This window comes from Ovis canadensis, chromosome 14, assembly GCF_042477335.2.
Source record: "Ovis canadensis isolate MfBH-ARS-UI-01 breed Bighorn chromosome 14, ARS-UI_OviCan_v2, whole genome shotgun sequence".
Lineage (NCBI taxonomy): Eukaryota > Metazoa > Chordata > Mammalia > Artiodactyla > Bovidae > Ovis > Ovis canadensis.
Genome location: NC_091258.1, coordinates 60,281,454 through 60,297,867, shown reverse-complemented (window position 1 = coordinate 60,297,867; position 16,414 = coordinate 60,281,454). Strand labels below are relative to the sequence as shown.

Below are 16,414 nucleotides of genomic sequence, written 5' to 3'. Positions count from 1 at the left end.
CTTTGTGCAGCATAAAAATGAAGTCTGAATGTAGACTAGCCACAAAAACTTTGTTTCCCTTTTAAAATTTCAAGCCAAATAATGGGGATAGGAAAAACTTTCCAATGTTCATTACACTCATTTCTCTTTCTAAAAAATATGTGTTTATTTATTTGGCTACACCAGGTCTTCACTGCAGCCTGCGAGATCCTTAGTTGCAGCATGGGAACTCTTAGATGCAGCATGTAGGATCTAGTTCCCCCACCAGGGATCAAACCCAGGCCTCCTGCATTGGGAGCATGGAGTCTTATCCTCTAGACAATCAGGGAAGTCTCTCATTTGTCTTTTTTCATTATGAATTCTTTGACTTAGATAAAGGTAAACAACATGGTTAAAATCCTTTCCACAAATAATTGTTGCTTAAGTCACTCAGTTTTGTCCAACTCTTTGTGACCCCATGGACTACAGTCTGCCAGGCTCCTCTGGGGTTCCAGAGAATCCATGGGATTCTCCAGGCAAGAATACTGGAGCGGGTTGCCATTTCCTTCTCCAGGGGATCTTCCTGACCCATGGACTGAACCCGAGTCTCCTGCATTGGCAGGCAGATTCTTTACCCTGAGCCACCAGGAAAGCCTTCCACAAATAATAATGGCAATTATGAAAATGAGTGTATCAATGATAATAATGAACACCTTTTACTAGATATTTGCCACATGATAGGAAAAGTTCTGAATATTTATTAATTCATTGAATCATCACAACAAACCAACACATACACCATGATTATATTTACTAATACATGAAAAAGAAAACATCACTAACATATTTAAGTAAAAAGTTAAAAAAATCTGGAAAGATTAATAATATTGATAATGGTGGTTAATAACCTTTCTCATATGAGATTGGGGTTAGGCTTGGTGAAAGGAATAAGACAGTTTACAAGGACAAAATGTAGATAATTTCACCAACTAAAGTAGATGTTTTAAAAGGAAAAATCCAAAACATCCAAAGATAAACTTTGGGTCATATTAATCAAGGAAGATTTTATAACCAAAAACAATTAGATGCAACCATAACATGAATAATAAGGTCATTTTAAAATGTCATTAAATATATCAATAAAAATAGTAAAAATCTCTATATACTGAAATAGCAATCATATTTTTGACTATATTATAAAAGCAGGTAAAGGTACAACATGTGTACCATGACTACATTTTCTTTAAAAACAAAGTCTGGTAGGATTTGCTCTATCAATTGAGAGTTATTATCTATAGACGGCATAATTACAATTAATCCTGGCTTTTTTAGTTTCTAGTTTTCTGATATTCTGTTTTCTAGTAAAAAAATATAAATGTGTGAAATGAAAAAAAAGGACTAAAACTTACTTCAAAAATAAGATTATAATTAATTCTACAAAGAATTAAAAAATACAAAGTCACACAGTTTAAACAGTGTGATACTGGTGTAAGCACAAACATATAGATAAGAGAAGAATAGCCTTGAGACTCAAGCAAATATAAACAAGAATATAATATATCACCAAGAAGGTAGAACAAAACAATAGGAAAGGATAAAACTGTTGATGTGACATTAGTACAAGATGGGGTGGGGGAGTAGAGGGGTGGAGACAAACAAATATCAATTTAGAATGCAAATTCCTAACTTGGAGTAAAATATATTTGGATTAAATATATTTTAAGAAATATACTTTTAATATATATGTATTTTATAAAGTAAACAAAAAATAGTGAGAGAGGGTAACTATCAAACCTGATTTTTTTGTTTGTTTAAAAGATCAGGAAGGTGAAAAGAGCTTTAACTTTTATTATTCATCAGTATGAATTCCCTGATGACGAATGAGATCTGAGCCACTACTAAATGCCTTTCCACATTCCTTACAGTTAAAGGGCTTTTCACCAGTATGAATTCTGAGATGTCGAGTAAGGTTTGAGCATTTATTAAAGGCCTTTCCACATTCATTACATTCATATGGTTTTTCATCGGTATGGATTCTTTGATGTTGAAAAAGCTGTGAGTTCTGAGTAAAGGCTTTCCCACATTCAAGACATTCAAAAGGTTTCTCACCAGCATGAATTCTCTGATGTTGACGAAGTTGTGAGCTCTGAGTAAAAGCCTTCCCACATTCCTTACAATCATAGGGTTTCTCTCCCGTGTGAATTCTCTGATGATTAGTAAGTGCTGAGCCACTACTAAAGGCCTTGCCACATTCTTTGCACTCATACGGTTTCTCACCTGTATGAATTCTCTGATGCTGTACGAGCTTTGAGCTCTGAGTGAAAGCTTTGCCACATTCCTTGCATTCATAGGGTTTCTCACCTGTATGAATTCTCACATGCTGAAAAAGTTGTGAGCTCTTAGTAAAGGCTTTTCCACATACTTTACATTCGTAGGGTTTTTCACCAGTGTGAATTCTCTGATGGTCAATAAGATTTGAGCAGTAACTAAAGGCCTTCCCACATTCCTTACATTCATAGGGTTTCTTACCTGTATGAATTCTCTGATGCTGAGAAAGGTATGAGCTACAGCTGAAGGCCTTTCCACATTCTTTACATTCAAAGGGTTTTTCACCTGTATGAATTTTCAGATGTCGAGTAACATGTGAGCCACAGCTAAAAAATTTCCCACACTCTTTACATTCATAAGATTTTTCGGCAATATGAATTCTCTGATGTTGAAGAAATTGTGAATTCTGACTAAAGACCTTTCCACATTTCTTACATTCATAGGGTTTCTCTTCATTGTTAATTTGATGTAAAGTAAAGAATGTCTGTTGAATAAATGTGGGTGTGTACTCATGAGTGAGTATTTCTTGGCTGAAATGCCCATTTTGATATCCCAGTTGTTTTTCAAAGTGACTTCTATATTCCAAAACATCTCTGAAACTGGAGTATTCAAAGCCATGTTTTCTAAGTCCCATCATTTCCCTCTGGCATGATTCTATTTCGTAAACTTCCTTCTTTAGCGATAATAACTTGGTTTCACACATTGATTCCAGAGCTGAAAGAAAATGAAAGGTAAATATTCTTCTCCCACCTCATTTGTGAAAAGGTAAACTTCTATAAGAGAAATGGAAAAATTAAAGTAAAAACAATATGTGGTAATAAATGACACAGAATTTTCAAGTATATCTGTTGAATCTGAAAAATGGACAAGAAATACACAAAAATTAATGAGATGTAAAGCAGGAAGCAGCAGGCAGAATCTATGGAAATAGAAAACCACAATGATTCTCAAATATTGATGTGGACCAGAGTCATTTGGAAAAGTTGATAAATATACAATGCTGTGGCACATTGTGAACATCATGAGAAACGCTGGACTGGAAGAAACACAAGCTGGAATCAAGATTGCTGGGAGAAATATCAATAACCTCAGATATGCAGATGACACCACCCTTATGGCAGAAAGTGAAGAGGGACTAAAAAGCCTCTTGATGAAAGTGAAAGAGGAGAGTGAAAAAGTTGGCTTAAAGCTCAACATTCAGAAAATGAAGATCATGGCATCTGGTCCCATCACTTCATAGGAAATAGATGGGGAAACAGTGGAAACAGTGTCAGACTTTATTTTGGGGGGGGCTCCAAAATCACTGCAGATGGTGACTGCAGCCATGAAATTAAAAGACTTTTACTCCTTGGAAGAGAAGTTATGACCAACCTAGATAGCATATTGAAAAGCAGAGACATTACTTTGCCGACTAAGGTCCATCTAGTCAAGGCTATAGTTTTTCCAGTAGTCATGTATGGATGTGAGAGTTGGACTGTGAAGAACGCTGAGCACCGAAGAATTGATGCTTTTGAACTGTGGTGTTGGAGAAGACTCTTGAGAGTCCCTTGGACTGCAAGGAGATCCAAACAGTCCATTCTGAAGGAGATCAACCCTGGGATTTCTTTGCAAGGACTGATGCTAAAGCTGAGACTCCAGTACTTTGGCCACCTCATGCAAAGAGCTGACTCATTGGAAAAGACTTTGATGTTGGTAGGGATTAGGGGCAGAAGGAGAAGGGGGCGACAGAGGATGAGATGGCTGGATGGCATCACTGACTCGATGGACATGAATCTGAGTGAACTCTGGGAGTTGGTGATGGACAGGGAGGCCTGGTGTGCTGTGATTCATGGGGTCGCAAAGAGTCGGACACGACTGAGTGACTGAACTGAACTGAACTGAGGCATAGAAGATGACTAGTTGTATATACATCTATATGAGCTTATATGTATATGTAAGAAAGAAAGTATATCATCATACTATATGTATTATACAAAGTGGCTAATTTTTTTTTTTACCTCCATTAAAGGTCTCCTAAGAGGAATAAAAGCATACAGGGAAAGATTCTTGGGCTCTCTGGTATAATAAAGTATAAATTTGATTTTTGTCCCTAGTTCCTAACAAAGAGCTTCAAAACCCTTTGAATTTACTGAGTGATAGCAGTGTTTTCACTGTGCTAATGAGGTGACTCATGGTGGGTCCCCAGATTTAGGATGGGGACTGTTCACTAGAAAGACCCAACATATGATGAGAGGGCTGGGATTTTCAGCTACTTGACCCCCTGGGAAAGAGAGGGAGGCCAGAGATTGAGTGGCTGATGCCCTAATCAATTATGCCAATTAATTATGCTTAAATATAATTATGTAATTGAGCTCCAGTAAAAACTCAACACCAAAGTTCAGTGGAGTTTTGTGGTTGGTGCTTCACCAGGAGGCTGACACACTTTGACTTCACAGGGAGAGGGTGTGGAACCTCTGCATCCAAAGCCTACCAACTCATCTGATATTCTTTATAGTAAAACTCCAGTTGTTAAGTATAGTGCTTCCCTGAGTCTTCTGAATTGTTTTAGCAAATTATTGAGCCTGCAAGGGGGCATGGAAATACCTGAATTTATAGTCAGTTGGTCAGAAGTGTGGGTAGGACTCACAGCCAGGGTCAGGAGTGTGAGCACAGCCTTGTGTAAGGCTGACTGTTAACCTGTGGGCTTTATGCTGACTCTGGGATGTTGGGAGTCAGAAGTAAACTGCAGTTCACCCAGCTGGGGATAAAGAAGAATAGGGTCCATAATAAAGGACATATTGGATGTGAGGACATATTGAAAGTGATCAGAGAGTTAGCCACGTGGGGGACTAGCCTGAGATAAGTCTAAAGTGAATGCGTGCTCAGTCACTCAGATGTGTTCAACTCTTTTTGATCCTATGGACTAACACCCACCAAGCTCCTCTGTCCGTGGGATTTCCCAGGCAAGAATGCTGGAGTGGATTACCATTCCCTCATCCAGGGGATCTTCATGACCCAGAGATCTAACCTGTGTCTCCTGCATCACTGGCATTGGCAGGTGGATTCTTTACCACTGTGGACCGGGGAAGCCCAAAGTCTAAGGTAGTGAACTAATTGGATGTGTGTAGCAGTTAGGGAAGACTCAGAATATGTTATGTGCTGGAGATTCAGTGAAAATACTGTTTGCCTTCGAAGTTTGTGATGCTGATCCTGGGACAAGAGAGAAATTTGCTCATGTACTAATAACACCACAGTGACTGGGAAGGGAGGCCACTGACGTTTAAGGCATACAGAGAGAAAAAAGACACAGTGCAACAGCATAAGAAACAATACACAAAATGAAAAGACAACCTACAGAATGGGAGAAAATATTTGCAAGTGATGCAACTGAAAAGGGCTTAATTTCCAAAATATACAGATAGTTCATACACCTCAATATCAAACAAACAAACAAACAAAAAACCAATCAAACAATGGGCAGAAGATCTAAATAGATATTTCTCCAAAGAAGACATCAGATGGCCAATAGATATATGAAAGGGTGCTTAGCCTAATCACCAGGGAAATGCAAATCAAAACCACAGAAAGATACCACCTCACACCTGTCCGAATGGCCATCATCCAAAATTTACAAAGAATAAATGCTAGAAAGGGTGTAGAAAAAAGAAAACCCTTATACACTATTGGTGGGAACATAAATTGGTACTGTCACTATGGAGAATAGTATGGTGGTTCCTTAAAGAACTGAAAATAGAGTTATTAATACCATATGATCCAACAATATCACTCCTAAGCATATATTCAGAAAAGATGAAAACTATAATTCAAAAAGATGTATACATCCCAATGTTCACAGCAGTACTATTTACAATAGCCAAGACATGGAAGCAACCTAAATGGCCATAAACAGATGAATGGATAAAGGTGATATACACATATACACACCCACACACAATGTAATATTCCTCAACCATAGAAAGAATGAAATGATGCCATCTGCAACAACATGGATAGACTAGAGATTATCATACTAAGTAAATCACACAGAGAAAGACAAGTACTATATGATATCACTTGTATGTGGAATCTAAAAAAAGAAAATTATACAAATGAACTTTTTTACAAAACAGAAACTTATAGATCTAGAAAACAAACTTATGGTTACCAAAGGGGAAAAAGTCAGAGAGATAAATTCGAATTTTGGGAATAGCAGATACACACTATTATATATAAAATAAACAACAAGTTCCCACCATATAGCACAGGGAACTATATTTAATATCTAACAATAAACCATAATGAAAAGGAATCTGATAAAAAATATGTGTATATATACATATATATGTATAACTGAATCACTTTGCTCTACACCAGAAACTAACACAACATTATAAATCATCTATCAGTTCAGTTCAGTTGCTCAGTCGTGTCTGACTCTTTGTGACCCCATGAATCGCAGCACGCCAGGCCTCCCCATCCATCACCAACTCCTGGAGTTTACCCAAACTCATGTCCATCGAATCGGTGATGCTATCCAGCCATCTCATCCTCTGTCATCCCCTTCTCCTCCTGCCCCCAATCCCTCCCAGCATCAGAGTCTTTTCCAATGAGTCAGCTCTTCACATGAGGTGGCCAAACTACTGGAGTTTCAGCTTTAGCATCAGTCCTTCCAAAGAACACCCAGGACTGATCTCTTTTAGGATGGACTGGTGGGATCTCCTTGCAGTCCAAGGGACTCTCAAGAGTCTTCTCCAACACCACAGTTCAAAAGCATCAATTCTTCGGTGCTCAGCGTTCTTCACAGTCCAACTCTTACATCCATACATGACTACTGGAAAAACCATAGCCTTGACTAGACGGACCTTTGTTGGCAAAGTAATGTCTCTGCTTTTCAATATGCTATCTAGGTTGGTCATAACTTTCCTTCCAAGGAATAAGCGTCTTTTAATTTCATGGCTGCAGTCACCATCTGCAGTGATTTTGGAGCCCCCCAAAATAAAGTCTGACACTGTTTCCACTGTTTCCCCATCTATTTCCTATGAAGTGATGGGACCAGATGCCATGATCTCAGTTTTCTGAATGTTGAGCTTTAAGTCAACTTTTTCACTCTCCTCTTTCACTTTCATCAAGAGGCTTTTTAGTTCCTCTTCACTTTCTGCCATAAGGGTGGTGTCATCTGCATATCCGAGGTTATTGATATTTCTCCCAGCAATCTTGATTCCAGCTTATGTTTCTTCCAGTCCAGCGTTTCTCATGATGTACTCTGCATAGAAGTTAAATAAGCAGGGTGACAATATACAGCCTTGATGTACTCCTTTTCCTATTTGGAACCAGTCTGTTGTTCCATGTCCAGTTCTAACTGTTGCTTCCTGACCTGCATATAGGTATCTCAAGAGGCAAGTCAGGTGGTCTGGTATTTCCATCTCTTTCAGAATTGTCCACAGCTTATTGTGATCCACACAGTCAAAGGGTTTGGCATAGTCAATAAAGCAGAAATAGATGTTTTTCTGGAATTCTCTTGCTTTTTTGATGATCCAGTGGATGTACTTCAATTAAAAAAATATTCTCAGGAGTTTCACATGAGGATTGTAAATAATAATAAGACACAGTGCAAGATACTGCCATGGAAGGATGACAGGAGTCATAAGCAGACTAATGAGAGCTGAGTCCCAAACTGACAGTTACTCACAACAGGTTCCAGTGCAATTATTTAACCTTTTTAGTACCCATTTCTTCATCTGTAAAAGGGAGCTAGTCCTTAATTTGTGATTACTAGGAAGATGAGGAAAAGTAGAGTAAATGTTGTTGAGTAAAGTGTTCAGTATATGACAGCTAATTGATATTTTAGGCAAATTAAACAGTTTGAAGACATCAAAATGGAGCCTATTAGAATATCTCAAGCCAGAAACAGGGAATTCATTTCAGTATATTCTTCTCCTCCTACCTTCATAGGATCTTTCAGCACTTTCATCCAGTTAACCTCCTCAGGAATTTTTAATCTCCACTGCCAATGCCCTCTTTCAAACCAGAATCATCTCTAACTCAGACCACTCAAGTAGACTCCTAACCGAGATCCCCACCAAGTTTTCATACTCTCTAACCTATTCAAGGGCCAAAATGACATTTGGCCCAGCCTTCCACTGCTCAAAATCCATCAAAGACTGAATAATGTGGTTCCTGCTTGTCTTTCCAATCTCAAGTCACGCTCTGCTTTTGCTTGCTCCTGTGGGTGACAACACTGACTTCTTTCAGTTCTTCAAACACACCAACCCTTCCCCTCTTAGAAGGGCCTGCACAGGGGTTCTTCCCTTTGCCTCGAGTTTTCTTCTCTATGAAAGTATCTAAGACTGGACGTCCCTGGTTGCCTAGTGGTTAAGAATCTGCCTGCCAATGCAGGGAACATGGGTTCCATCCCTGGTCTGGAAATATCCCAAAAGCCAAGGAGCAACTAAGCCTGTGTACCACAACTACTGAAGCTGGTGCGCCCTAAAACTCATGCTCTATAACAAGAGAAACCACCACAAAGAGAAACCTGCTCACCACAGTTAGAGAGTAGCCTCCACTCACCACAACTAAAGAAAGCAGCAATGAAGACCCAGCACAGCCATAAATAAATAAGTAAAATTAAGTAGTAAGTCCTAGCAGTGAGCCTGTAATTCTGAAATAGTGATGACTACAAATGACATTTCAGTATGTCTACAATAACAGTAAAATGATATGAAAATATCTGTAGTTTCTATTCATGTCAAAGTCACTAATACTATCATGGTTTGCTGCATACATCATAATAGGAAGACATGCTAAATTTCAATTACAGATTACTAGATATAAAGATACTTTTTTTTTCATCCAAGTTCATGAGTTTCCTCAATTCTATCCAAAGGAATCCAAAATTAGCAAACTTTGAGTTAGAGGGATCCTTTAAAAACATGAAGTCACTCCCCTGTTCAAATCACCTCACTCAGAATGGAATGGCTTTACATCCCAGAGGAGCCTGGCAGGCAGTCCAGAGGATTGCAGAGTCAGACATGACTGAGCGACTGAGTACAAAGTAGAATTCAAAGCCCATACCAAGGCCTGTAAGACCTCAAGCTATCTGCAGATACACCCTTCCTCCCACTAGCACCGAGCACACACACACACACGCATCCTGCTACTTTGCTGATATCCTTTCACATAATTCCCTCTTGGCTCATTCTGTTCCAATCACAAAGACAGGAGCCAAAAAGCTCCTAACTCAGGAACTTCGTTTTTCCTGATCTTTTTGCCTGAATCTCTTCTACCAGACAACTACATTATTTGTTCCCTCACTTCCTTCCTCATCAGAAGGACCTTTTAGGACTTCCCTGGTGGTCCGGCGGCTAAGACTCTATGCTCCCAGTGCAGGGGGCCCAGTCAGGGAACTAGATCCCACATGCTGCAACTAAGAGTTTCCACACCACAACCAGAAGATGCCACAGCAAAGATTAAGATCCCATGTACTGCAACTAAGATCCAGCACAGCCAAATAAATACATGAAAGTAAGAAAGAGATTTATTAAAGAAAAATAATAATAATTCTAAAAAGGCCTTCTCTACCTTCCTTCATAGCATTTATCATCATCTGACACACACACACACACACACACACACACACATATATATATATATGATATATACTTTTTCTCTCTCATCCCCTAGAATATAAGCTCCAGGAGAGCAGAATTTTGTTCAATATTATGATCGCAGCACCTGAACCAAAGTTTAGTATATAGTACTGTTCCCTAAGTTTTCTTTTCTTTCTCCTACTTTATACCAAATCTCTTCTTCTTTGCCCTGTTCATTCCCAGGTTAGGCAAAGACCTTTTTGTTTTTCCCAACATCATCTCTTTAGACAGTGACTGCAATCACTTGTGAGGCTCCAACTGCTATTTCAGTATAGATTAAATCCATTTCTGAATATTCAGCCCCTGACTTTCTGCTAAGCTCCCCACCATCTGATTCTTTTACCAGGCACTACTTTATGAAAGTTATTTATGATATATTTTAACACTACTTTTTAAAATTTTTAATGTTTTTTTTTGAAGTAGAGTTGATTTACAATGTTGTGACGATCTCTGCTATACAGCCAAGTGACTCAATTATACACATACATTGTTTCTTTTCCATTAGATTTCCCATAGATTTTTTTTCCCACTATGGTTTATCACAGGATAAGGACTATATTCCCTGTGCTATTCAGTTGAACCTTGTTGTTTATCTATCCTATATGTAATATTAACGGTTTACAGCTGGTAATCCCAAACTCCCAGTCCTTCCTTCCCCCACCTTCCTACCTCTTAGCAACCATGAGTCTGTTTTCTATGTCTTATGAGTCCGATTCTGTTTTGTAGAGAGGTTCATTTGTTTAGCCCTACTTTTTGACTCCAAGTTTTTAACAGTTGACACAATTAGAAAAATATATCAACACTCTCTGACGTAAATCACAGCAGGATCCTCTATGATCCACCTCCCAGAATACTGGAAATAAAAGCAAAACTAAACAAATGGGATCTAATTAAAATTAAAAGCTTCTGCACAACAAAGGAAACTATAAGCAAGATGAAAAGACAGACTTTGGAATGGGAGAAAATAATAGCAAATGAAGCAACTGACAAACAACTAATCTCAAAAATATACAAGCAACTTATGCAGCTCAATTCCAGAAAAATAAATGACCCAATCAAAAAATGGGCCAAAGAACTAAATAGACATTTCTCCAAAGAAGACATACGGATGGCTAACAAACACATGAAAAGATGCTCAACATCACTCATTATCAGAGAAACGCAAATCAAGACCACAATGAGGTACCATTTCACACAAGTCAGAATGGCTGCGATCCAAAAGTCTGCAAGCAATAAATGCTGGAGAGGGTGTGGAGAAAAGGGAACCCTCTTACACTGTTGGTGGGAATGCAAACTAGTACAGCCACTATGGAGAACAGTGTGGAGATGCCTTAAAAAACTGGAACTAGAACTGCCTTATGACCCAGCAATCCCACTGCTGGGCATACACACCGAGGAAACCAGAATTGAAAGAGACATGTGTACCCCAATGTTCATCACAGCACTGTTTATAATAGCCAGGACATGGAAGCAACCTAGATGTCCATCAGCAGATGAATGGATAAGAAAGCTGTGGTACATATACACAATGGAGTATTACTCAGCCATTAAAAAAGAATACATTTGAATCCGTTCTAATGAGGCGGATGAAACTGGAGCCGATTATACAGAGTGAAGTAAGCCAGAAAGAAAAATACCAATACAGTATACTAATGCACATATATGGAATTTAGAAAGATGGTAATGATAACCCTGTATGCGAGACAGCAAAAGAGACACAGATGTAAAGAACAGACTTTTGGACTCTGTGGGAGAGGGAGAGGGTGGGATGATTTGGGAGAATGGCATTGAAACATGTATACTATCATGTAAGAAACAAAATGCTAGTCTAGGTTCGATACAGGATACAGGATGCTTGGGGCTGGTGCACTGGGATGACCCAGAGAGATGGTATGGGGAGGAAAATGGGAGTGGGGTTCAGGGTTGGGAACTCATGTACACCTGTGGTGGATTCATGTCAATGTATGGCAAAACCAATACAGTATTGTAAAGTAAAAATAATAATAATAATAATAAAATAAAAATGATAAATAACCTTGTAAATTAAAAAATGATTATGTCTCACTTTTTAAAAATAATTGTTTGTTGTTTAAAGGAAATTATAAATTGCATTTATTGTGTTTATAACCTATGTAAATATATGTAACAACTATAGAATAAAGGAAAAGGAGGGTTGATGGTAAAAAAAAAGAAAGAAAAAGAAAAATACATCATATGGCAGACTCCTTTGCACAAATTAGGAAATAAAAAATATCGGATAAAAGAAAAATGCACAACAAACAAAAAAAATCAGTCATTGGCGGGCAGCTATAATGAAGACTAGGACTTGGAGCTGGGGCAGGTACGTGCAGACATGCACACACACACACACACACAGGTATACTATTTTGGGAGTGGTAACAGAAAACATTTAGTTGAGTCTAAGAGGAAGAAAACCTAGCAAGGAACTGAATCTAAAATATAGGTAGGAGGACTTCCCTGATGGTCCAGCAGTTAAGAATCCACCTGCCAAAATAAGGGACATGGGTTCAATCATGGGTCCGGGAAGATCCTACATGTCAAGGGACAACTAAGCCTGTGCCGTGCTCCATAACCATCGAGCCTGTGCTCCAGAGCCCAGGAATTGCAACTACTGAGTCCACGAGCTGCAACTACTGAAGCCCAAGCACCTAGAGTCCATGCTCCCAACAAGAGAACCCATGCAATGGGAATCCTGTGCACTACAATGAAGGGAAAGCCTGCATGCAGCAATGAGGACCCAGCACAGCCAAAATAATAAATAAATTAATTAAAATTTAAAAATACAGGTAGGGACTTCCTTGGAGGTCCCATGGTTAAGAAAACATGCTTCCATGGCAGGGGGCATGGGATCGAACCCTGGTCAGGGATTAAGATTCCTCATGCCATGTGGCATGGCCCCAAAATAGGAAACAAAAAAAGTACAGGTAAAAGAGTTTTCTTTGCAGGGGATATGAAGGGTACTTTCTACTTGAAATTAAGAAAGGTATTGGAGAAAGAGTAGCAGAAAGAGCAGTAAGTGAGGAAAGGAATGGAACAGGTCATTTGTAAAGTCATGCTCAAAGGAGTTAGTTTTTCCCACAGGCCTACTGTTTTGATGGGAGCTTCCAAGGTCACATCTCAAGGGTGCTGTTTCTTCATGAATCAACTGAGTTATTACCTACAGTGCCCTGCCTTGGTCCAGTCATTTCTCACTTACCTGAGCACAGGCCTCTTGTCAGCTCTCTGCCAATCATCCATGGCTCTTTCCCTTGTTCCAATAAGGAAATAACTTGAGGCTTGGGAATGTAGAGTCCTGCTCACAAGAAAAGATATGGAACATGGTTAAGCTGTGGGTAAATCAGACCCAAATGTAATACCAGTCCCTTGATTATCAAGGAAGAGATACTACTGTGGGAACAGTCAAACAAAGAAGAGGCTCAGCCATAGCCAACTAGGAGCTGCCCATTTCCCACTTTTACTTTCCATTTCAGTTCAAACCATTTATTTGAGAACAGGGAGAGAAATTCAGCTGGTAACTTGAAACGTAGCTGAGAAATTCACTGCAGAAAAAAAAGACATTCCAGGGGAGAACTCAAAATTACCAGTATAGATGTCCTTACCCATTGACACCAGATTACTATAATTTTCCAACATCACATCTCTGTACAAGTCCCTCTGAGCAGGGTTCAGGAATTCCCACTCCTCTTGAGAGAAGTCTATAGACACATCACTGAACACCACTGATCCCTGAAACAATAAACACGTGTATTATTTGTGCAACAAAAAGAAACATTTCACAGACTACTGTGCTTATATCTGGGGGTAAAGCAAAGAGCTATTACACTGGTATCACTGAGAAGCAGTATCTTTGGACCCTAGAAGTAGATGCAAGAGTTATCAGTTTATTTTGTATTAAAAAAAAAAAAAATTCCTGACTCAGTCTATAGAAAAGGCCCAAAAACAATAATTAACCCAGTAGCAAAGAACATCCCTAGTGGCTAGCTTGTCATCTCTAAGCACTGTATTCAAATACAAGGAACAAAAGTTGGCAAAGAGACAATTTCAGGACTGAGTCAAATGCAGCGGATGAATTTGAAAACTCTCAGAAAGGAAGAGAGCTATCAAAAACTACTGGCATCATGTTAAAAGGGTTCACGAGCCAACTTGAAAAGCCTCCCACTGGCCAAAGACAGCATAATTTGAGGCTCAAATGTAATGGAATGATTAGATCAAAAATGTTTAAATCCATCAGCTCCTAACAATATTGAATAAGAAATTACTAGTTATCTTTGAAGGATTCTAAGACACCAACTCATTATTTTAAAAACTGGTAAAGGACTTCCCTGCTAGTCTAGTGGTTAAAAATCCACCTGCCAATGCAAGGGACCTGGGTTTGATCCCTGGTCCAAGAAGATTCCACATGCCTTGGAGCAACTGAGCCCATGCACATAACTATTCAGTCCATGCTCTAGAGTCCAAACTCTGCAACAAAAGAAGCACCTGCTCTTCACAACTAGAGAAAGGCTGTGAGCAGCAACGAAGACCCAGGCACAGCCAATAAATAAATAAATAATAAAATGAAAACTGGTAAATAAGGGGGAAAGAATCAAACATTCTTTCCCATACAAATGGCCCTTTAGTGTAACCAAAGAGTTGATGAGATATTTTACTTTAAACACAGGATGCTACCTAATCTATGGAAAATGAATGACAGAATTTAAATATCATTTTGCAACCTCTAATGAATTAATGAATCTAGACAATAATCCTCACTGGTAGCTAACATTACAAAAGGAAAAAGAACCAGAAATAATACAGCTCCTAATGGAATCACACATCATCACCTAGGAAATATTCCTGACCAAAAAATCCCAACTGAATCTGATCAAGACCTACATACTAATTCTCAGGAAACACTTACATGATACCCCAGAGAAAAAATCAGCAAAATCCAAATAGCAGACAAATGAATCTTTTTTTTTTCTTTTCTAACAACAACAACAAAAATTGCAAAGAAAGGAAAGAGATGGAAAGGCTACCTACAAAGTAAGGAATTGGGCTCAAATACCCTTAAAATTTTGTTTGTTTGTTTTTCTTAGAAAGAACGGAATGTCAGAAAGGTAAGAAAGAGCCTCAGCTAACTTACCTGGGCCATGGCTTTCAGTATTACAGGAGATGGTCAGTCCTCCTTGGGGCTGTTCTGAAAAGGGATAGTGTTCTGAGAAGGCAGGCCTGGAAAATCAAAGAAATATCTAGAGACAGCTCTGGCCTTACAGCTTTTGGACTTTCCAGGCAAAATTACTTCCATTTCCCTTGGTCTCAGGATATAACTCTAGTTAGTGAGTGGGAGTCTGGAATAAATCCCCCTCATTCCTCAACTCCAGAAATCCCAGGCTTTTGCTGCAGCAAGATGGATCCCAGCTAGTTGATCCAAAGGAATGAAGAGTCATAATTCCTCTCCTTCATATTGTTACCACTTTGTTCTGTTACAGAAGTAATTAGCATATTCTTTTAGGCAACGAAGAGTCCAAGGACAAGTCCAAAGGCTCTTTTTTCCGGGGGTCTGGTTTTCCATTGGTATGCCATTTCTATAGACACCGGGCACAAAGTGCAGAGTCCATTGGGAGGGTGACCATGCGTGTAGCCTAATGTTCGCAGCCTGGCCTAAGATGGAGTCCAGCTCTGTCTGTTTCCCGGTTCCTGCCTCAGCCAAGTGATCCAGGCAAGACCTTGCCCCATCTCAGTGCTGCTGTCGCTCTGAAACCCAAGACAGAGCTGCTACAACCTGCTCTGAGTGGACCCCTCCTCTGTAATCCTCAGGTCCCTAAGCCAGCTTTACCTAAATGGTGCCTGTGGCCAGGCTGTGGCCAGAAACACAGTTTATTCTAATTAGTACTAACTGTGAAGTGAAAGTGTTAGTTGCTCAGTTGCTCCAACTCTTTGTGACCTCATGGACTGTAGCCCACCAGGTTCCTCTGTCCATGAGATTTTTTTCCTGCAAGAATACTGTAAGGGGTTACCATTTCCTTCTCTAGGGGATTTTCCCAACCCAGGGATCAAACTTGGGTCTCCTGCATTGCAGGCGGATTCTTTACCATCTCAATTGCTGCTGCTGCTGCTGCTGCTGCTGCTGCTGCTGCTGCTGCTGCTGCTGCTGCTGCTGCTGCTAAAGTCACTTCAGTCGTGTCCGACTCTGTGCGACCCCAGAGACTGAAGCCCACCAGGCTCCCCCATCCCTGGGATTCTCCAGGCAAGAACACTGGAGTGGGTTGCCATTTCCTTCTCCAATGCATGAAAGAGAAAAGTGAAAGTGAAGTCGCTCAGTCGTGTTCGACTCTTTGCGACCCCATGGAGTGGGTTGCCATTTCCTTCTCTGTCTCAATCACTAGGGAAGCCCAATTAGTGCTAAAGACTTCCTTAAGCAATCCTCATTTTCCAAGCCTGAGAAGGTTAACTTCCCCCAACACACAACTACACTCATATTCACATTGAGGCACTCCTTT

General features: G+C 39.5%; 1 protein-coding gene across 3 annotated transcripts in view; it reads right to left on the bottom strand.

Annotated features, from left to right (window-relative positions):
- Positions 1 to 16,414, bottom strand: part of ZNF383 (zinc finger protein 383) — a 43,187-nt gene that overhangs the window by 18,191 nt on the left and 8,582 nt on the right. Inside the window, exons 1-5 of one of the 3 annotated variants that reach the window (XM_069550543.1) lie at positions 16,007 to 16,198; positions 15,058 to 15,143; positions 13,532 to 13,658; positions 13,129 to 13,224; positions 685 to 3,000 (exon numbers count right to left, since the gene is read on the bottom strand). In XM_069550543.1, the coding sequence (XP_069406644.1) occupies positions 1,808 to 3,000; positions 13,129 to 13,224; positions 13,532 to 13,658; positions 15,058 to 15,066 (1,425 nt within the window). In that variant the 5' untranslated portion in view covers positions 15,067 to 15,143; positions 16,007 to 16,198 and the 3' untranslated portion in view covers positions 685 to 1,807. Of the gene's footprint in view, positions 3,001 to 13,128; positions 13,225 to 13,531; positions 13,659 to 15,057; positions 15,144 to 16,006; positions 16,199 to 16,414 lie in introns of those variants that run through there. The other 2 variants (XM_069550542.1, XM_069550544.1) reach the window with 2 other exon arrangements.